The sequence below is a fragment of the Sinocyclocheilus anshuiensis genome, unplaced genomic scaffold (assembly GCF_001515605.1).
Source record: "Sinocyclocheilus anshuiensis isolate Anshui unplaced genomic scaffold, SAMN03320099.WGS_v1.1 scaffold261, whole genome shotgun sequence".
NCBI classification, from domain to species: domain Eukaryota; kingdom Metazoa; phylum Chordata; class Actinopteri; order Cypriniformes; family Cyprinidae; genus Sinocyclocheilus; species Sinocyclocheilus anshuiensis.
This window is the reverse complement of record NW_015536515.1, coordinates 1,443,397-1,465,997: the sequence shown is the minus strand read 5'-3', so window position 1 is coordinate 1,465,997 and position 22,601 is coordinate 1,443,397. Positions and strand designations below refer to the sequence as shown.

The following is a 22,601-nucleotide window of genomic DNA, read 5'->3' as shown; positions in this document are numbered from 1 at the left end:
ACACACACACACACACACACACACACACACACACACACACACACACACACACACACACACACACACACACACACACACACACACACACACACACACACACACACACACACACACACACACACACACAAACGACCGGCTTAAGTTCACTGATGTACAATGCTGGTCATACTAAAACCAGTGCCCAAAATATACATATCATATTCTCGCTGTTTAACTAAAGTCATGCATTATATTCATTTCCCACATTTAGTGCATAGTATGTACTACATTTATCATGCATTTTTCCTCACAGCTTGTGCTCTTCACTGGGAAATGCACAAAGAAGAATCTATTGGAAATGAACTTGAAGAAAGCTCTGTGAGTTCTTAACTTCATTTATCATGAACATTCATCATGATCCCATTTTATGTTCACTTGTAAAGAAGCACAGTGAACTGCTTTCACCAGATTGTGTATTATATCTATAATTAGTGCTCAAAAATGTATTTTTAATATAGAAATTTCCATGTCTTTTTAAGATTGCATTCATTTCCATTATTGTTCAAGAATTTTTTTCAAGAAGTTTTCCATGACTGTGTAAAAAATTCACAAACTGCTATTTGAAAATGGGAAAACTACGATCTGTTTATATGATGGTGGAAGAATTTACAATTATACATTGACCAAAAAAACAACACAATTAAATAACTGTCAGCTGATTAATCAGTCTGACTGTTGCATCGATCACGATAAGAGGTCAGATCTTTGTCATATACTGAAAAAGAGTGTTTGCAAGATACAATTGAGCTAGTCTTCATGTCCGTTTTGAACTGCCAGATTCTAATTGTCATACTGTATCTAAACTATTGACTCTATATCTGTTCTCTTAATAGGGTGAGATACAAACAGAACAACTCCCTGGATTGTGCTGGGCTTGCAAGTGGGCCATGGGGAAGCTGAAAAAACGAATCTCCAATGGGACAACTGCAGTTGGTAACAGTAGCCTATTGTTTCATATGCTTTACTAAACAAATTCATGTTAGACTAATGGCTTAATGTTAAATCTGCTGGTCACTTTCCTACAGGATGACATTAAAAAGAAGCTTGGCATGATCTGTGATCAGACTGGCTTCCTGAAATCCCTGTGTAGGAAGTTTGTGAACAAGTAGCCTACATGGGCACTCTGATCGAAGAACTTTCAACTACTGATGACGCCAGAACCATCTGTGTTGACATTGGTGTTTGCAAGAAATAGGCATGGAGTTAATGACTTTATAAAAGTTAAGGAATCTTTGATAAATTGAAGAAATGCGCAAGGCTTTTTTGTTTGTTTGTTTCTAAAGGGCTTTTCACACTGTACTTAACCCTGAGTTACTGTCATTCTAAACTCAATTTTTAACCCCGGGTAAAGGAACGTTTCACACTTGTAATTTAGAAACTGAGTTAGAACCACTTTTTGAACAATGCGGTGTTAGAATGTTACGTTAGACAGTAACAGAAACTCTGTGCAGGACTTAACCAATAAGCGAGGTAAGCGGCCGTTTAGGGCCCAGGGTAATCAGAGGGCCCCATCTGATATTGGCGAAACATATTTGGCAAATGCTCCAGTGTGTAGGCCTATTTGTGTTCTGGAGAGCGTCAAATTTTCACTCGCCGCTCAAAAGTTTTTGTCAAGTGCTGAGTTCTGCAAGCTCGCAAATCCTCTCATTATAACAACGTGTAGATACGATGTAAATAAGAGATTGATTGTGCAGTGCAGACGGCTTCATTGATTAAATTGATTTGAGTCTCCCCCTCCCATGCCTCACAGTGCTTTGGTCCAAATGCCTGCTTTCCTCTTTTACATCACCTAGGCTAGACACGCACAAGTCTGGTGAGAGAGAAGTCAATAGTTGCGGTACTCCAGTAAGTAAGGCTGTCAAGGCTATTTGATTCACTTAAACATGGGATGAAGTGATTATTTTCTCTTTAATACATGATGCCAATGTATTTTTCGATGAGTCCGCTATGTTAGCAACAATAAAGTTACCTGCTTGACTGAAAGGGTTGCCAGGTTTTCACAACAAAACCCGCCCAATTGCTACTCAAAACTAGCCCAAACTAACCGCGTTTCGAGGGGGGTCCCCCGGTAAAAATCGCGTTCCAGGGGCTAAAATACACGTTATTGGAGTCATCGTGTTCCGGGGGGTAAAAAACACGTTTTTGGCAGGGTTCCCCTGGTAAAATTCGCACTCCCGGGGCTAAATATTACGTTATCGGGGTCGCTTTAACCCGCGGACATGAAAAACAACCCGCGGCAACAGTGATAAAGTAGCCCAATTCCACGGGAATTGCATCTTGCAGACCTGCCTGTGTTATCTGGGTACCGTATGCGTTTAGAACAATTGGAATACGGAACGAGTTGCATGGGATAATTTCATGATATTTGAATAATTTTTGTAAAAAGGATTGAAGAAGGTTACAATTCATTAAATGGAAAAGTGCAAGCATTTTTTTTATAATGTCTTCTTTTGTGATCCGAAAAAAATAAGCCGTATATCTTCTTTTATGTTCAACAGAAGAAAGAAACTCAAACAGGTTTGGAACAACTTGAGGGGGCATAATTTTGGGTGAACTATCCCTTTAACTATTTCAAGTGTGAAAAGCCCTTAGCCGGAAAAGTTGGTGAAATTCTGCACTAGAGCTAGAGTGCAAGCTAAAGGTGTGAGTATTTTGGTTTTGTATATCAGTTTTTTGCATATTTGCTGTGTACACTCAACTTTAGACCACTTTTTTGCATTGAACTGTAAAATGTGTGAAAAAAAATCATGTTTTGTGTCCTGATTTTGCTCTTTTACACGTTTTGGAGATATTTTTACAAACAAAGTATGCTTGAATTAATATTTTACTGGTCTGTTTCTTGGTCCATCAGCACCATATTTCAAACTCATAATTTCTTACATTTCGCAAATAATCAGCAATAAAGATGATTTGCAGAAAGATCGTCAAGACTGTTGAAGACTGACAGCCTCTCATGAAGAACAAGAGGAACTTCAAACATTACAGAACGCAACAAGTCATGTTCACAATAACAGCGATCATTATCAGTTTGTTTAGATGGCTGGTGACACATCCAGCAATTCAAATTTTGCGCAAATGAGCTTCTAAAACAGCTTTTCCTGTGAGATACTGCAAGATTATCATGTGACTGCATGCAACTATAGGCTATAATAAAAAAATGAGGCATGAAAAACAATGTCAGAAATTTGTCATCACTCTAAGCAATTTGAAATCTTTATGATATGATGCTGCAACATATACAAACACTTCCTTATCACTTTTAGGAGTAATAAAATTGATTAATTTATTAAAAAAAAGAAAAAGTAAAACAGAATCACATCTTATTTGTACTAGTATTTCCTTCCATTTGTTATCAGATTTGAAAGCTTGGAAAGCAATAGTACAGGTCTGAATTGTCAGTAAACCTATTACAGGAAAAGTACCTTCAAATTCCCTTTGAGTTTAAACATCTTGCTTGAGTCGAGTTCATCACTGTTTTGTAGTTGGAGCGTTAAGGAGGCTTTGAAGGCCGACTGAGGTGATTGCTAGACAAGTCCAAAGACACCAGAAAGGGACTGTTACGCGTGCTTCGCATACGCCCCGTCCCAGAGTCTTAAACGGCGTACTAAACAGTGTTCATAATGTCTTATTTTTCTCTTGTTTTTTTCTAGTTCCTTATTGGTTGAGCTGGGGAGACGAAGCTATAAAGTGGAAGGAGGCGGACCCTCCAGGGCTCTCTGCCAGCCACAGTTTGCTCCGCAGCGACATCGCTACGTACCTTTTCTTAGTTTGTAATTTTAGTTTGGAGTGGGGAGTCCCAGCTTGTTTCTATTAGTTTAGCCATTTCTACCTTTGTTGCTGGGCTCCCCGTCTCCTACTTTTGGTTACTTTTGTGAGTAATTTGTGTTAAAATAAAGAATTATTTGGAAGACACCAGCCGTTGTCCATCTATTATGTTATGTGTCCCTTCCGACTCCTAGATTTTTATGCAGGGACCGTAACATAATTGGGGGCTCGTCCGGGATTTTTTCAAATCACGTTAAAGCTTTGTTCACCAAAATTACATGGTTGGGAACTTTTTGTTTTTCGGATGTGGTTTAATCCGATTTACGATAGCTTTTTATTGCGCTAAATGGTAACTTTAGTGTATTTTTCACTTTCTTTGTTCCCTGTTCGCGCCAAGCTTTTGGTCTATTTTTGAATGAGCGGAAGTGTAGTGACGTGGTTGCCGAGGGGTTTTCCAGTCATCGGGAATTCCGTGCGGCACATTATAAGTGGAAGCGTGCGCGCGTTGTTGGACATGGTTATTTTGTTTTCGTGGGAAATGTAGGTGAGTGAAGTGTTTTGTCTCGTGCACTACGTCCTTTGGTGTATAGCGGCCTTTGCTCCTCTGTTAGGCTGAAGAGGCGTTGCCCTTTGGGCTTCACCTGTTTTTTTTTGTGTTAATAGTGTCGCGGGGGAGCGGTTAGCGTTAGCTGCGAAAGCAGTTATCTCGGGAGCACGTCCGTAGGATCTTGGGTGGTCGTCTATTGCAGATTGGCCTCACAAACCTACTGGTTTTCAGTGCATAAGAACCCGCCGCAGAACCTGCGTGAAGACTAGGGATTTAGTGAGACGGGTGAGGTTTTGTTAGGCAGGCACAGTTAGAGAGGGCGCATTGGTTTGCTTCTTGTTTATGCTGTGCACTATTTTGAGTCACCACTTCACTTCACAGTGTATTTCCCAAGCAACAATTCATTTATTGTGTATTTTGGCTTCTGTAGCTACCTTGTATTTTGCTGTTGGCTGGCTGAGACTTGACGCGGTCTTTTTGTCCTCCGGTAAACGTTTTTTTTGTCTTGTTTTCGACTGCGTGTTTTTTTTTCGGTCTCATTATGGAATCTAGTCTAGAGGATTTTGTGGCTCACCCGAGCCTGGAAGAATTTGAACAATGCACTAAAAATAATCTGTTCTCTATTGCTGCTCATTTCAAAGTGCCTATTTCAAAACAAGAAAGAAAACAAGATATTAAATATCAATTGCACACTGCTTTAGCTGAAAGGAAGCTTCTTCCTTCTGTCAGCGCTGTACCTTCACATGCTGTTGCACATCCTGATCCTGAGCTGCGTAAACTAGAGTTACAGGTGGAAATGCGGCGCTTAGATCTTAGGGAAAAAGAGCTCCAGCATGAGTTTGAGTTATGTAAATTTGAAATAGAGGAGACAGGAAGACGTGAATCAGTCCGCGTTAGAGCTAGACAGTTAAGCAGAGATTCTGCTACTATGGAGACAGATTTTGATGTTAATAAATGCATTCGTTTAATCCCGCCTTTTTCTGAGAGAGATGTTGACAAATATTTTGTGCTGTTTGAGCGGGTAGCAATGACCTTAAAGTGGCCTACAGAGGTTTGGCCTCTCCTTCTGCAGTGTGTGTTTACGGGTAAAACCCAGGAGGCGTATGCCTCTCTCTCACCTGAGGCAAGTTTAGATTATGACCAGGTGAAGTCTGCAGTTTTAAGGTCTTATGAGTTGGTTCCTGAGGCTTATTGGCAAAAGTTTCGACGTTATAAGAAAGCTGAGGGCCAACGTTATGTTGAATTTGGTCGTGAGAAAATGGTACTGTTTGATCGCTGGTGTTCTGCACAAGAGATAAAAAATTTTGAGCAGCTTCGTGATTTAATTCTCATGGAGGAATTTAAAAATTTCCTACCAGACAAAATTGCAACATATTTAAATGAACAAAAAGTCACTAATGTGTCTGCTGCTGCGATATTAGCTGACGAATATGTTCTGATCCACAAAGAGAGCTTTGAAAAGCCGCCTTTTCCTCTGTCACAGCGGGGTCCCGTTACTCACGCTCACTTTGGTGAGCATGTTAGTTTTAAAGATGGTACAGCTAAGGCGAGGCCTGTGTGTGCTTACTGTAAAAAGCGTGGCCATCTAATCAACAGCTGTTTTCTGTTGAACAAAAAGAAACCTAATGCAGTCGCGTTGGTCAAAATATCTACAGCACCGCAACCCCCTCAATCTGAATGTATGGACTTGGACATTTATTCCCCTTTTATTATGAAGGGTGCAGTTTCATTGCCAGACAGCTGCATAAAAGTACCAGTAACTATTTTACGTGATACTGCTGCTTCTAGGTCTGTTATTCTTCAAAGTGTGTCTTTCAGATAAAACCTCCTTAAACTGCGGTGAGCTGGTGCAGGGTTTTGGAATGAAGTTTGTTAATCTGCCCATGCACACTATTCAGCTTGAGTCGGACCTGGTATCTGGTCCAGTTGCGGTGGCTGCATGCACCGTTTTTCCCATTAAAGGAGTGGATTTTCTTTTAGGCAATGATTTGGCTGGGGGTAAAATTCTAGTAAATCCCGAGGTTACTACTGTGCCCCTTGTCTCTGAAGGCCCTGATGAATTACAGATGAAATATCCCACAGTGTTTCCTGTGTGTGCTGTCACTCGTGCTATGGCCAAAGCTAATGTTTTAGAGTGTGATGGGTTAGAGGATAGCTTTATGATAGATCTTGATATAGAGTCTAAGTTATCCCCTGATATTAACTCTGCCGTGTGTCTTCCATCTACAGTCTCTGATCCCATGGTGTCATGTGAAGGAGGCGTGCACAGTTCGCTCCATACTGTGTTAGAGCTGAAGAAGCCATTGGAGAGCTTTGGCGGCACGCACATGTCCCAGAAACATTTGATTTCTGAGCAGAAGCGTGATCAGTCACTCGCCTCTTTATTTGAATTGGTTGTTTCTGAGAATGAGGTTGCAGACATGGCTTCTGGCTATTTTCTTAGAAATTATGTCCTGCTGCGTAAGTGGACCCCATCTTACGCTTCCACACAGGATGACTGGAGCATTGTTACACAGGTTGTCGTTCCAGACAAGTTTCGAAATGAAATACTTAGTCTGGCACACGACAATCCTTTAGCTGGTCACTTAGGTATTACCAAAACTTATAATCGCATCTTGCGCCAGTTTTTTTGGCCAGGGTTAAAACGGGATGTGAAGTTACACTGTAGAACATGTCATACATGTCAAATATCTGGAAAGGCAAACCTACCCATCCCACCATACCCTTTGTATCCTAGTCCAGCTGTTGATTCACCATTTGATCATGTTATCGTTGATTGTGTGGGTCCATTGCCCCGTACTAAATCTGGCAATCAGTTTTTACTGACCATTATGTGTGCTTCAACACGCTTTCCCGAAGCTAGTAAGATCACTGCACCGGCGGTTGTAAAAGCACTCGTTAAGTTCTTTTCATTGTTTGGACTCCCTAAAGTAATTCAAACTGACCAGGGGACAAACTTTATGTCTCGTGTTTTTGCACAGGTGGCCGAACAGCTGAACATCACCCACCATTTTTCAAGTGCTTACCATCCGGAAAGTCAGGGCACACTGGAAAGGTTTCATCAAACTCTTAAATCCATGCTCCGTGCCTATTGTCTTGAATTTGAAAAAGAGTGGGATGATGGTGTACATCTTTTGCTGTTTGCAGCTCGGGAAGTTGTGCAGGAGTCTACTGGTTTCAGCCCAGCAGATTTAGTGTTTGCTCATAATGTGCGTGGTCCCTTAAAACTGCTTCGGGAGAATTGGTTGAATGAGTCCAAACCGCAAAATCTGCTTGATTATGTCAGCTCTTTTCGCTACAAGTTACACCGTGCTTGTGAGCTGGCTACACAAAATATGTCTGTTGCTCAGTCCAGGATGAAAGGCTGGTTTGATAAAAAGGCCATGATCAGACAGTTTAAGCCTGGGGATAAAGTTTTGGTGTTTTTGCCTATTCCTGGTTCCAGCCTTCAGGCACGTTATAGTGGCCCCTATGTCATAGAAAAGAGAGTTAGTGACAGGGATTATATTGTAGCTACTCCTGACTGTGCACGTCGTAGCAGACTTTGCCACATTAATATGATTAAGCCTTGTTATGATCGTGAGCAGTTGAACAAACCTAGCTCTGGTGATATAAACACAGTTCTGACCTTGTCAAATGCTGAGTGTTTTTCAACTTTATGTTCGCCTCGGTCTAGCGTTTTGCAGGTACGTGATCCTTCTGTGTCACCATCACCGGGTGATGATATTGTCCTTGAGGCCCGTGAGTCATTGTCTGCTCCTGAAATTGGTTGTGACATTGAGAGTCCTTCTGTCGCTACAGTTCAGGGCCGTTTAAAAAATTCTGAGATGCTTGCAAATCTTGATTCTTGTTTTTTGCATCTCCCCTGTTCACAGCGTACAGATATAGTAAAGTTAATCAATTGTCATGTTTCGTTGTTTACGGATGTGCCGTCCCAAACACATGTATTGCAGCATGACATCGACGTTGGTGACAACACGCCGATTAAACAGCACCAGTACCGTGTCAATCCTGAAAAACGTCAGCGCCTCCAAAACCAAGTTAACTATATGTTGTCGCATTGTATTGCGGAACCCAGTATTAGTTCATGGAGTTCGCCCTGTCTTCTTGTTATCAAGTCTGATGGGTCTGACCGTTTTTGTACAGACTTTAGGAAGGTTAACAATGTCACTAAGCCTGATTGTTATCCTCTTCCTCGCATGGAAGACTGTGTCGACCGTGTGGGGTCAGCAGCTTTTGTGACAAAATTAGACCTCCTTAAAGGCTATTGGCAGGTGCCTTTAACTCCGCGTGCCAAAGAAATTAGTGCATTTGTTACCCCTGATGCATTTTTACAGTATACTGTAATGCCTTTGCTCATCCGGGATTTTTTCAAATCACGTTAAAGCTTTGTTCACCAAAATTACATGGTTGGGAACTTTTTGTTTTTCGGATGTGGTTTAATCCGATTTACGATAGTTTAATTGCGAGACGCCTCGCTTCGCGCTATATTGTACCACAAGCTTTAGTCATTCTTTACATTGTATATAGGCAAAACGCTTTTTATTGCGCTAAATGGTAACTTTAGTGTATTTTTCACTTTCTTTGTTCCCTGTTCGCGCCAAGCTTTCGGTCTATTTTTGAATGAGCGGAAGTGTAGTGACGTTGTTGCCGAGGGGTTTTCCAGTCATCGGGAATTCCGTGCGGCACATTATAAGTGGAAGCGTGCGCGCGTTGTTGGACATGGTTATTTTGTTTTCGTGGGAAATGTAGGTGAGTGAAGTGTTTTGTCTCGTGCACTACGTCCTTTGGTGTATAGCGGCCTTTGCTCCGCTGTTAGGCTGAAGAGGCGTTGCCCTTTGGGCTTCACCTGTTTTTTTTTGTGTTAATAGTGTCGCGGGGGAGCGGTTAGCGTTAGCTGCGAAAACAGTTATCTCGGGAGCACGTCCGTAGGATCTTGGGTGGTCGTCTATTGCAGATTGGCCTCACAAACCTACTGGTTTTCAGTGCATAAGAACCCGCCGCAGAACCTGCGTGAAGACTAGGGATTTAGTGAGACGGGTGAGGTTTTGTTAGGCAGGCACAGTTAGAGAGGGCGCATTGGTTTGCTTCTTGTTTATGCTGTGCACTATTTTGAGTCACCACTTCACTTCACAGTGTATTTCCCAAGCAACAATTCATTTATTGTGTATTTTGGCTTCTGTAGCTACCTTGTATTTTGCTGTTGGCTGGCTGAGACTTGACGCGGTCTTTTTGTCCTCTGGTAAGCGTTTTTTTTGTCTTGTTTTCGACTGCGTGTTTTTCGGTCTCATTATGGAATCTAGTCTAGAGGATTTTGTGTCTCACCCGAGCCTGGAAGAATTTGAACAATGCACTAAAAATAATCTGTTGTCTATTGCTGCTTATTTGGAAGACACCAGCCGTTGTCCATCTATTATGTTATGTGTCCCTTCCGACTCCTAGATCCTTATACAGGGACCGTAACAGGGACAAACAGTAAGAATTTTGTTCTTCTTAAAGGAGCACTCCACTATTTTTGAAAATAGGCTCATTTTCCAACTCCCCTAGAGTTAAACAGTTGAGTTTTACCGTTTTCGAACCCATTCAGCCGATCTCTGGGTCTGGCGGTAGCACTTTTAGCTTAGCTTAGCATAGATCATTGAATCTGATTAGACCGTTAGCATCTCGCTGAAAAAATGACCAAAGAGTTTATATATTTTTCCTATTTAAAACTTTTCTAGGCCGATGTGGCTAGGAACTATACTCTCATTCCGGCGTAATAATCAAGAAACTTTGCTGCCTTACCATGGGTGCAGCAGGCGCAATGATATTACACAGCTTAGTATGTGCTACATTTATCATGCATTTTTACTTACAGTTTGTGCTCTTCACTTGGAAATGCACAAAGAAGAGTTTACTGGAAATGAATTAAAAGAAATCTCTGTAAGTCGTCCTCAACATAGTTTAACATGAACCCATTTTGTGTTCACTTAGCGAACTGCTTTCACCAGATTGTGTATCAGTATCTACAATTAATGTTCAAATGTGTATTTAATATAGAAATGTCCTTGTCTTTGTAAGATTGCATTCATTTCCAAAATTTTTCAAGACTTTTTCCCCCCCTCAAGCTCACCATGACGGCATAAACTTCAATAATAGCAAATAACATGTACACAAAATTAACTAATTTAGCTAAATGGGTCATTCACACTGATCTACTGTATATAGTCATGATCCTACTGCCTTAAAATGTTGAACAATATCAATTTTAAGACTGTCTTAGTCATAAATAACACCATTTGAATTTTTAGCATATTAAAGTTGATACAAAAAATAACTGCAAACAGTTTACAGCATTTGTGCATCCCATTGTCAAATTTTTTTATTTTCCCAATTTTTTCAAATTTTCTAGAGCCGTTATGTAAACAAGTCGTGCACTATTAGTCCACTGACCCAGCAAATATGCAAATAAGCACATTAACCCAGGGTTTAGAAATGTACAGTGTGAAATGTCGGCGTATGAATAACCAGGATTAATTGTTAACCCCTGGTAAATTATGAGCAGTGTGAAACATGAAGCAAGATAACCCAGGATCCTGTTGACCCAGGGTTAACTATTTCAAGTGTGAAAAGCCCTTGAGTGTTCGCTTCAGCTGGGAAAGTTGAGCAGAGTGCACTAGAGCTAATGGTATGATTATTGTTTTGCAGATCACAAGTTTTTATTTTTGAATATTTGTGGTATACTGTACACTCTGTTTGACACCAGTTTTCTCTCTCTCTCTTTTGCTTTAATTAAATGGACAATAAATGCATGAAACTCATGTTTTGTGACGTTTTTGCACTCTTCCAATTTTTGGAGATACTTTTACAAACAGAGGATGCTTGAATTAGTATTTATTGGTCTTTTTCTTGGTCCATCAGCACCACGCATTAATATCTCATGCCCATTTCAAACTCATCATTTTGCAAATAATCAGCAATAAAGACAATTTGCAGAAAGACTAAATAGAATAAAATGGGTTTGAGTCACATGTATAAACAAATATACGTGTCCATACAAATAATTACAATAAAAAAATACATAATGACAGCACACATGCTACAATTAGACAGTATTTACAGACAAATGTTTTCAAGCATTTGTCCATTAAACTAACGCTACTGCCAGAAATAGTTTACTGTGAAGCTGCAGTGATGCTCAGCATGCATTTGGAGTTGTGAGAAAAGACATGCACGTGTTCTGATCTCCGTCTCCAGCTCTGCTGCAGTGCATCCTGGTCTAGTTTATTGAGACTCTGGGAGCACAAACGCAGGTCTCGGATGTGATCAGACAGACTGTCCAAACAAACATCACCCAGAGGTCCTGACACCTGACAGCCTGTTAAGAAGAACAAGAGGAACTTTAAATATGACAGGACACGGTGAGTCACATTCACAATAACAGCGATCATTATCAGTTTGTTTAGACGGCTGATGACACATCCAGCAATTCAAACTTTGCACTAATGAGCTTCTCAAACAGCTTTTCCTGTGAGATACTGCAAGATGCTGCTACTGCGAGATTATGATGTGACTGCATGCAGCTATATAACAAAACATGATAGTTAAAAAACAGTCAGAAATGGGTCGAGACTTTAAGTTAATTTGAAATCTACTTTATGATATGCTGTTGCAACATACAGTCAAACCAAAATTTATTCAGACACCTTCAACATTTCTCTCAGTTTATTCGCTATGGTTTAGAAAATGGCAATAAAATATGACAAGAACTCAGAGTTAAACTGTGTCAGAACAAATTTCATCTCGATAATGTCAGATAACACTTAAGCAAAACATGGTCAGGTCAAAGTGTCTGAATAATTTGTGGTCCCAAATTTTTATCAGTTTTACTGGTAGCTCACTATATGAAGAATTTTTGGGTATAATATGTCAGTTTACTTTATTTTGCTATCTTCACTTACATAAATAAACTATAGTGTCCTGCACCCACTAGTAAAAAATATATATATAAAAAATTATATCTGATGTCTGAATAATTTTTGGTTTGACTGTATATACAAAAACTTTCCCTTTTGGAGCAATAAAATTGGTTACTTGTCAAAAACTGAATGGCAACATATTCATACTAGTAATTTCTCCCATTTTTGATCAGATGCTCAGAAAGCAATAGTACAGGTCTGAATTGTCAGTAAACCTATTACAGGGAAAGTACCTTCAAATTCCCTTTGAGTTTAAACATCTTGCTCAAGTTTATCATCGTTTAGAGGTTTGAACCTGCAACCTTTCTGTTATCAGCCTACTTCCAAACCACTGGCAGGATACAAAAGCAAAATACACAATAAAATGACAATTAATGCATCCGAGCTGACGAGACACTGGCGATCAAATCTAAACGTCACAGGAAGAAAAGAAAATACCTTGAAGATTGAGATGGGTCAAAGGTCGCTGGGCCTCCATGAGGGCGTTAAGGAGACTTTGAAGGCCAACTGAGGTTACTGAAGGGTTGCCAGACAAGTCCAAAGACACCAGGGAGGGACAAACAGGAAGACACCTAAAAATAACCAAAATATATCTATAATTTATACAATAAGCTGCAAAATGAAATAAACATATAAATGATGCTTTAAGTTTTGTAACAAATATATAAGTACAGTAAGATGAGAGCTGAATGATTCACCTAGCAAGCAAGAGGACACTGTGGTCCGTAAGGCCATTTCCAGCCAGATTTAAGTGTGTGAGTGGACAGTCACCCTGGAACCCAAAGATTTAGTCAATATTATTTACATAGCAGTTGAATGATGCAGACTTTAAAGCAGAGATTAAATGGCATCAGGGCTGGAGCTTAATTCTCAGAACCAGCCCACAATCCATACTAAACATCTTCAGCACGCATTCTTGTTTTGATGACTGTTTTATGATTCGAAAAGGGGCAACTAACTGACAGGTAGGAGCAGAGGTTGCATTAAACAAAAAAATAAGACTTTTTAAAAACACTGACGGATCATTCATTTTTTCCTGTTATTTTGACAAGTCCACAGAAGTCTAAACTGGACTAGAAGGAAGTCAGCATACTTGTGTCAGGAGTTTAGTGAGGATCTCCATGGCAGGCTGGTCGGATGGGCCTCTACAGACTGCAGACAGCTGAAGGTGCGTGAGACAGTGCATCGGTAATGTCTTCAACACAAGCTCGAAACCAGTGGAGCCCAGTGCATTATGGGAGAAGCATACCGACCGCATATTCCCAGTGCCTGTGAGAGCATAAAATAATAGACATTAGGGTTGGGCCGATAGACGATGCCGCTGATAGACATCACGATGTTGTGAAATTTTCTGTACTGTAATGTAACAGGCAACCGTTACACCGTGTCTACACCGGACGCGGCGTTGTTGTGTTGCGCCGCATCAGCTTAAGTCTGTCTACACTGGACACGACAAAGCGACCGTTGAAAATCATTTGAAATTTGTGTCAGCACGTCATAAATAGAACGCGGCAGCAGTTTACTGTCGGGGATTTGTCGTGTTGCGCCGCGCCGCATCCAGTGTAGACATCATCACTGATTATAATGAGTTCTATAGTATTTTGTCACGCCGCGCCGCTCACGTCCAAGTGTAGAAACGGTGTTAGGAATCGTGTTTTCCCTTATAAGGATTCACACTTCGGGCACACCTCCCTAACCCCCCGCCGCCGCCGATGTCATCGTCTATCGCGATGTTTCACTGTAGACATCGTCTGATGTCATCGTCCATCGCAATGTTTCACTGTAGACATCGTCCGATGCCAATTTTGTAGACATCGCCCAACCCTAACAGACACAGAGCTGAAACACGGTGATTTAATGTGGTTGTCAAACAGAGGTCTAACCACTTCAGATCAGACGTGTCTGATGGTGCACTTACTGGCCAAGGCGTTGGCTAAGAGCAGACGGTGTTGCTGGAGGAATCGTGCAGAGAGGCCACAGGCTTGGAGGGACAGAGCGGAGAGCATGGGACAGGCGGACAGAAGACTCGCTAATGCCTGTGTCCAGCCATCACCCAGAGGATTCATGCTTAAATTCAACTCCTCTAGACACTACAGAGACAAAAAGATAGACATAGAGATTCAGAAGTTCTCTGTAATCTGTCAGTATACATTTCATGACGTGCGAATTTCACATCTGTTCTTTTAGACGACCATAAACACTCCTCATGAAACCGCTAACCGAAAAAGGGAAGCAGTTAATTTCTTCTCAGAAAGCAGCAAAACTCCTGACCACATCCTGACAAGACAGTCACAATTATCTGATATTCATTCTTCACACGTCTATTTTAGCTGCAGATTTCGGTGACCACACCATCTCTGCTGTACAGACTCATGCATGCTGGGGTGATTGTGCATTTACTGAGATCAAAACGAAGATATGCTTGTTAAAACTCAGCTATATAAATGGTTGAGTATAAAATGTAATATATTTCATCTAAATAAAAAAAACAACATGACTTTAAATCAATCATTTCAAATGCTACAACTGAATTTAGTATATTGAGGATATTTAATTATTAGTGTTTTTGAAGATGGTAACAGTTATTCAAAATGTAAAAATAGGGAAAAGAGCATTTAATATCCAATAAATAAAAAACGCATTAAGAAAAACTCTAATAATGGCTGATAACTTATATGAAAACTGATGTAATGTCTGTCCCTAATAGAAGAACTTATTTTACTGGACGACTGAAAGTGCACTTACAGGGAAAGCAGCTTGACTCTTCGTTTCAAACGTGTCCGAGGCTTTTTTGAGCCCCTCTCCAGTGATCTGATTGGCTGATATGTCTAAAATCCTCAGTCTGGGCATAGTGGCAGCAGCAGACATCAGCTCCGGAAGGAGGTCATTGTTCAGACGGTTGGCAGAGATGCGCAGCTCCGTGAGGCTGGCCTGCAGTTTGAGCGCTCGGAGGAGAGGAGTCAGAGACGCTGGAGGCAAACTGAGTCCACAGACGTTCACACAGGAGCTGCTGTCCTGCACCTCACACAGCCGAGACACACGCCGGTTCTCCTCTAACACACACATATGAAACAAACACATTTTGTGATAAATTTCCCAGAATTCTTTGTGACGAGAAAGACATTTAATTCGGCACAGAGTCACTCACCCACTGCCAGACTCTGACAGGCTTTCCTGTAGCGCTCAGGGAGAGGAGGAAGATCCCATGAACACACCTCAGCAACAACCTGCAACAGGAAGATTGACCAAAAGATGAAAAAAAGAAAGGTTTGCAATGAAAAACAACTTAAACTTTCAGCCAGTTTCTTTTTGGAGCTTGACACACTTTTGTTTAAAGGTAAAAAGCAGCCTGGGCTATATTGTTAATACCATTGAACAATAAAAAAAAACAAAAATAATAATAAAAAAAATGCATCTAGAAGTATTTATAATGTACTACTGTTTTGAGTCATTTGTTTTTAATATGATCATGCAATTGCACTGATGCCTTACTAAATCATATGTTATTATGACTAATACTAAACCTTTCGGTTTGTGTCCATCAAGTTTCTAATTATTAAAGTGATAGAAAAAAAACAAATGAGACAAAGTAAATTTTTTAAAGTAAAGTATTTGAATGACTACAATTATGATTTTGGCAATTTCACTAGACTGACAAAATATTTATTTTGGTTTATTATGACATTGTAAGAAACTGCAGAATAGTGAGAGATATAAACTAATTAGCAACAGGAAATAAAACAGCTTTGTATCATTAATATATGTCTATTAATTATATTATGTATCTATTACATATTAAAGATATGTTATGAATTTTTTCTTATTGGTTGTGTCCATCAGGTTTAAAAAAAATTAAATCAAGCACTTTTTAAAGTATGTAAATTACTAGACTATACATGTATGATTTTGATCTTACCACCCGACTGAAAAAAATATTTATTTATTGTTTATTATTATGATTTAATTATTTATTTTCCTGGCAAATCTTTTGCTCCCACAATATGTTTGTTTTGCTACAATCCCTCTGTAAATGACTGTCATTTTTTACTTTAATTTTTTAATTAAAAAAAAAAAAACCTACAAAAAGTCTAAAAATACACATGACCTCTGACCTCTTCATTGGTGTGCAGCACAGCCAGCAGTGGATCGGTGGGTAAGAGCAGGGCGCCCTCTTTCTGCAGGGACAGATGTGGCAGTAATCCACACGTCTGATAGTAACGCTGAGCAGCCTGATCACACAACCACGCCACCGTGCAGGAGTCTGCCTCACTGCACAACACAACATACAACATTACTGTTACATACACTCATAACTAAACACTGAACACTATCTGATACACACAAAAGCAGCATCAGACCTGTGAGGAACGGGAATCAAGAAGACATTGTCCTGAACTCTGACCCTCATCCTGATCGGTGCAGGAACATGAGCTGTTCGGTTCTGGAATGATGCTGGTGGCTTTAAAAAAACGATAATCATTACTCATTAACCCCGATTAAAAAGGCATTCAATAAACATAGCAGTCTGTAAGTATCAAACACAATGAGTAGTATTATGCATAAATAGAAATATCAGATTTGTTACCTCCTTTTTGACTAATTTGTTTAGTAACTGCCAAGAATTATGATATTTTTACATAAAATAGTATATACCAGTGTTTTCAAACCTGTCCTGGAGGGAGGTCCCCCAGCCCTGCATATTTTGCATGTCATAGTACGCTAGCATGCCATTCCAAACACAGCCAATGGCATAGTGAGGCCTGCATTACCATTGAGTGATGGGTTGGAGGTGCAGGGTCATGGATGGGCTCAGATTCTTGGGTCATGATGGGACTCTGTGACCTGCTGACCTCTCTCCTACCTAGATTCACCATCCCGGGCATTTGATTCATCTTCACCTGCCGCGGCTTATTATTAGTGCCCTTTTTCAGAGACAGACCCCTACTGGAGGAACTCTGAACTGCTATGAGAAATAGTGAGAGACATGAAACAGGCAATTAAATAGTTTAACATCATTAATATCTGTATATTAATTATATTATATTAATATCATACAAAAATACAATATTTTATGCCATACAAATGTATTCTATATTAATTATAACATTATATTATATTATACAAAAATATCTGACTGAATCAAGTATTTCAGAAGCCATTTCATGAATGGTAATTTCAGTGTTGGGAAATGTTATTTTTGAAAGTGTTTCATGAAATGTGTTACATTACCATATAAATCATAATATAAGAAACTATTAATTATTATTAAAGTTAATGGAAACTAATGTGGTAATGTGCTACTTAAGTGTTGCATTAAAAAATGCAAAGGAGCTCAAAAATTTTACAAATATTAATTGTTAGACATTAAATGTAGGATTTAACTTATCGTTGTTAATTAAAATTGTATTAAGCATGTTATAAGAAACTAGTAATGTTTAAGGAAACTAATGTGGTAGGAACTTGTGTTGCATTCATTTAACATAAAAAATGTAAAGAAGCTTAAAAATTAAAAGAAAAAAATAGTTTAGACATTAAATTTAGGACTTAACTAATCATTATCAAAAAAAATAAAAATAAATAAATATATATATTTACACATAAAAGAATAGGAAAATAACAAAAAGTGTAGCTGTCTACCTAATTAATAAAAATTAAATATTATGATTGCATTATTGTGTGTTCTTCATAATCATCTTGAATCTAATGCTATATATGTCAACACCTCTAGGATGAGCTTCAGCAGAAACAGAGAAATTATTCTGATTTCTGGAAGTTATTTCCCGTGGGACGTTGTGCTCAGAAACTCTCCGTTTCTTCTTAGGCTGCACATCCCTCAGGTCATCCTCCAGCCAATCATCTGCCAGATACTGGTCCTCTGGTACCAGCGCTGTTCTGCTATTGGCTGACACTGCTGGCGTGCTGGTAAAGGCCGGCTCTGATAGGCTCTGAGAGAGGAGGCGGGATTTGGCACTGCCCAGATTCTGCATGGCCTTCTGATACTCCAGTCTGCCCGATTCTGACTGCGGGGGTAACACAGCCTCTCTGAACTCATATACCGAGGGCACATCCTGACTGGGTGGGAATTCCTGCGAGGACTGGACAGCTGGGGAACGCGGTCTTGACCGAACGGGACGAAGAGTACTGAGTGAGATATCAGAGTCGAAATGATCCGAAGAACTGCTCTCGTTCTGAAGCAAAAACAACAAAAACAATTAATTAAATGAAATCTAGCTTAAAAATTTGAAAAATGTAATGAACGTTTGATTCAGAAAAGCAACTTTACCCCATACAAAACATCTACTTCCATCCCTCGTGGCCGGCGAGCTGGGCCTGAGGTGCTCCTGTGTCCCGGAGCCGAGTTTTTCAGAGTTGGGACGGTTGGAGCGGGACAGGGAGTGATCTGCTGGCGTGAGGGCAGTGACTCCTGCAGCAGCGGTTCTGAATACTCAGCATCAAACAGCTGACTGTCCTGAAGCTCCTTCTGCTGCCGTGGAAGTGCCGACACAACGGAGACTACAGGAGAAGACAAGGAGTACTGAGATTTATTTATTTATTTTTGAGATTTTATTTTTTGAAAGTAAATCAAATGTTCTTGAAAATTTTCAATCTATTTTGGGTCAATAAATAAGCCAAAATGGAGATTATCGGCATCAACTTGTGACAAATAATGCACATTTTCAGGGTTTTTTTTAGGGAAGTTTGAGTAATTCTTGTTCAAAATATGAGTTTAATCATTAGTAATTTTGTGAATGTCTCGTGTCATCATTAGCATGCAAAAATGTATATAATAAGCAATACATTGTCCGTCAGCCATTTAAGAAACATTGCAAAATAAATCAGTAATGTTTATCTCCTCACCGTCTCCTGACACAGCTCTCTTGATGAGTTTTTCAGTCTCCAAACACTCCTGCTTTGTCTCTTGGTCCAGCTGTCGGCTGTAAGTCTTAAACCACTGACGCAGGGTGTCCAGAGCAGTGTGTCCCTGCAAATAAGTACATATAAGAAAATAGTGCATAGAATTAGCAAAAACAAAAAGAATCAAAACTGTTTGTTCATAAAAAGGAGGTGTGTTTATGATAATGCTAGTGTAATTAGTCTTGTATATATATGCTTGCCAAGGCTGCTCAAATGCTCAAAAAACATTTATTTAATCAAAAATACAGTAATATTGTGAAATATTATTACAAAATATTCTATTATGTTTGTAACTGTTTTTTATGTAAACGGTTACAAACATAATAGAATATTGTAAATTGTAATAATATTTCACAATATTACTATTTTTGATTAAATAAATGTTTTTTGAGCATTTGAGCAGCCTTGGCAAGCATATACAAGACTAATTACACTAGCATTATCATAAACACACCTCCTTTTTATGAACAAACAGTTTTGATTCTTTTTGTTTTTGCTAATTCTATGCTTGTAATTATGTTCTGTTATGTAACATGTTTTATTCCTGTGATGGCAAAGCTGAATTTTCAGCATCATTATGCCAATTCACATTTATATTTATTTGATAATAGGTATGTGTAGCACGTGTTTGCCTGACCTTGCTATTGCGAACAGTGACCGACGCTCCTCTCTCTACCAGCAGTCGTGCAACAGGGAAGTGGCCGCAGTTTAGGGTGTCATGCAGGGGTGTGACGCCCTCACAGTCTCGACCTCCAGGGTCGTTTATATTCGCTCCACGGTCCAGCAGGAAAGCTACAATCTCTGAAAGAAACCGATTTCAGTCTCCCTGATGAGCTATACCTATACTAGATTATATATATTTCTTAAAATGGCAGGCTGCAGTACCTTCATGACCGTAGTTACAGGCTTCATGCAGAGCAGTCCACCCGCAGTAATCTCTCAGGTTAACCGGGTGACCCTGTCGGAGAACAACAAACCCATGCATCAAATACATTCTCAAGAAGGGCAAAAGCACAAATCTTTTAAAGCCATTTCACTCTTAAAAAGTGAAGTACCAAAAGCCAAACACACCTGGTCAAGCAAGTACTGAACCTGCTTTAGGTTTCCCTCTATACAGGCCCTGTGCAGAACCGTCTCGCCCTTCTCATTCCGTCGGTTCCACTGCACAAACACCACCGAACAAGATGAACAAATAATACATCAGAAGATGATGAAGCGCAACAAACCACAGTCTCGGAGATCTCACCCTCTGTGTCTTCCTCCTGCCCGTCACAATCTTATCATAACCCTCCAGATCCTCATCTGCACAAACAGATCATTCAACTCACTCAGACATAAACAGACATCCTGATAACATGCATGAATAAACATCTTTATTACATCAAAACAAACTGGACCAAGCCATTATTTTTCATTATAAAAAACACTGCATTGCACACTGCATAACTTCTTAACTGAACATATAAAATAATGTTTATTAATAGAAATAGAGCTAATAAAGTAAAATAAAAAATTAGATGAAACACTTAAGCCTCATACACATCGGGACGATTATCGCCGACGTTTTTCGACACGTCTTTTGTGTTCATACCCAAGCGATTTTCGCTGGCGATGAGCCGAGTGAATGTGCAAATTCACTCCCTGACATTAGATGGCACTTAATGAAAAACAGATATGCCCCGGTACACATCGAATCCTATTTGATCTGCAATTCCTCTCCATAACAACTCCCTCTTATCGAGATTTTTGTAGTTGCTGTCGCGTTTGTCATAAAGTCCTGTGCGTTCAGACACCAATGAGACCAGCAGCTCTACATTCATCTTGCCTCGATGCATCTTCTTGGTCTACTTACTTCCTCTTTGTCGTTAGGTATCAATGTGTGCTCGGCAAGACCGTTTTGTGCTTGAGCTCCACCAAGTCGTGTTTTACTGTAACTTCAGCAGCTCCAGGCACGTGAACAAAAGCGCCAATCTCATTGGTCGGACAGTTTTTAACGCGGCGCGTCAAACCAAAAAAAACAAGCCCGAGGCGGTTTTTAAAAAAATGACACTTTTACGCCTCGCGTTTTGCGCGTCGGTGTGCACACTCACATTGGCACCCTTTGTTTAGTCACGAGGCGTTAAACGTCGGCGATAATCGCGCGCGGTATTCATCCCGGTGTGAACAAGCCTTTAAACCTAAAAAAAAACAAACTTTTAAAATTAGAAAGATTGCCTTAGCAACTAACTGAAATAACATTTTCAAAGATTGTTAAAATACTAATACGACTAAAACTGAAATAAAATAAATTAAAGCTAAATAGAAATGGCACCAAAAGCACCTAACAAAATTACTAAAACTTAAAATAAAATGAACACTGAAAGCTAATTCAAAATATTAATAAATACGACAAAGTAAATAACTAATACTAAAATAACACTAATACCAGTAGATTATCTGCATTCCAATAATCCTCATAAAATGCATTAAAACTAAACTCTGTACGTCGTGTGTTTGTATTACCAGAGTCAGAGTACTGTATGTCACTGTCTTCCAGTGGTTCACTGTTCTCCACCTCCTCTTCCTCATCCTCCTCTTCACTGTCCTCCAGTGTCAGTCCATCCTGCTCACACAGTTCCATCAGCCGGGCCTCAGTGTCGTCACACTGTGAGGAGCCACAGCGCTGCTGGGCCTGTAGCCACGCTCTCAAAACACGCCTCTGAAATCACACATTCATCTTCATTTAGCAAATACTCTCTAATTCAAAGTGACATTTCGTTTTAAATTGTAGGTTCAATAATTGAGTCAAGTGTCTTCCTCAAGGGCACTATGGTTTTAATTTTAATTTTTAATTCAGGCTATTATTTAATAGACTGAGCTAGCAATGAACAATAGTATTTTTTAATGTTAACAAAGACTGATAAATACTGTAACAAAAGCTTTGCTCATTGTTAGTTAATGCATTAAATAACATTAACTAATGGTATTGTAAAGTGTTGCCAAAAACATAAATATACTTATAAAATATATTTATTAATATACATTATAATTAGGGTTGGGTATCGTTAGAAATTTTCCGGTTTCGATTCCGGTTCCAGTTTTGCCTAACGATTCCAGTTCCATTTAAATGAACTATTATTATTATATATATTTTTTTTACTATTTTACCTTCATTGAATGTAGTGTTGCTGGAAGGTAGTAAGTAATGTTGAGTAATGCTAGTCCATCAATCACATGTGCTTCAAAGTTGATGTTTTTTACACTATCAATAACATTTTGCTTTTCAAGCAGGAATAAGCTGGTTGGCCAAATCACTTGAGGGCTAAGACACTTGTTCATTTCCCTAAATTAATGAAATATTAACTGTTATACATATAACCATGTATACACACACTCCA

The 22,601-nt window shown here is 39.5% G+C and overlaps 1 protein-coding gene and 1 pseudogene across 2 annotated transcripts in view; one reads left to right on the top strand and one right to left on the bottom strand.

Annotated features, from left to right (window-relative positions):
• The first annotated feature begins 258 nt into the window (after positions 1-258).
• On the top strand, positions 259-1,234 carry LOC107693041 (antimicrobial peptide NK-lysin-like; annotated as a pseudogene).
• Positions 1,235-11,085: 9,851 nt separating this feature from the next.
• tonsl (tonsoku-like, DNA repair protein) overlaps positions 11,086-22,601 on the bottom strand; it is a 20,915-nt gene continuing 9,399 nt past the window's right edge. The window contains exons 11-28 of one of the 2 annotated variants that reach the window (XM_016492045.1): positions 21,727-21,922; positions 20,471-20,526; positions 20,296-20,385; positions 20,110-20,182; positions 19,862-20,025; positions 19,168-19,291; positions 18,593-18,822; positions 18,032-18,497; positions 17,079-17,272; positions 16,668-16,768; positions 16,422-16,578; positions 15,458-15,536; positions 15,055-15,362; positions 14,228-14,399; positions 13,403-13,578; positions 13,008-13,081; positions 12,748-12,881; positions 11,086-11,708 (exon numbers count right to left, since the gene is read on the bottom strand). In XM_016492045.1, coding sequence (XP_016347531.1) covers positions 11,506-11,708; positions 12,748-12,881; positions 13,008-13,081; positions 13,403-13,578; positions 14,228-14,399; positions 15,055-15,362; positions 15,458-15,536; positions 16,422-16,578; positions 16,668-16,768; positions 17,079-17,272; positions 18,032-18,497; positions 18,593-18,822; positions 19,168-19,291; positions 19,862-20,025; positions 20,110-20,182; positions 20,296-20,385; positions 20,471-20,526; positions 21,727-21,922 — 2,997 coding nt within the window. In that variant the 3' untranslated portion in view covers positions 11,086-11,505. The remainder of the gene's footprint in view (positions 11,709-12,747; positions 12,882-13,007; positions 13,082-13,402; positions 13,579-14,227; positions 14,400-15,054; positions 15,363-15,457; positions 15,537-16,421; positions 16,579-16,667; positions 16,769-17,078; positions 17,273-18,031; positions 18,498-18,592; positions 18,823-19,167; positions 19,292-19,861; positions 20,026-20,109; positions 20,183-20,295; positions 20,386-20,470; positions 20,527-21,726; positions 21,923-22,601) is intronic. The other variant, XM_016492052.1, reaches the window with a different exon arrangement.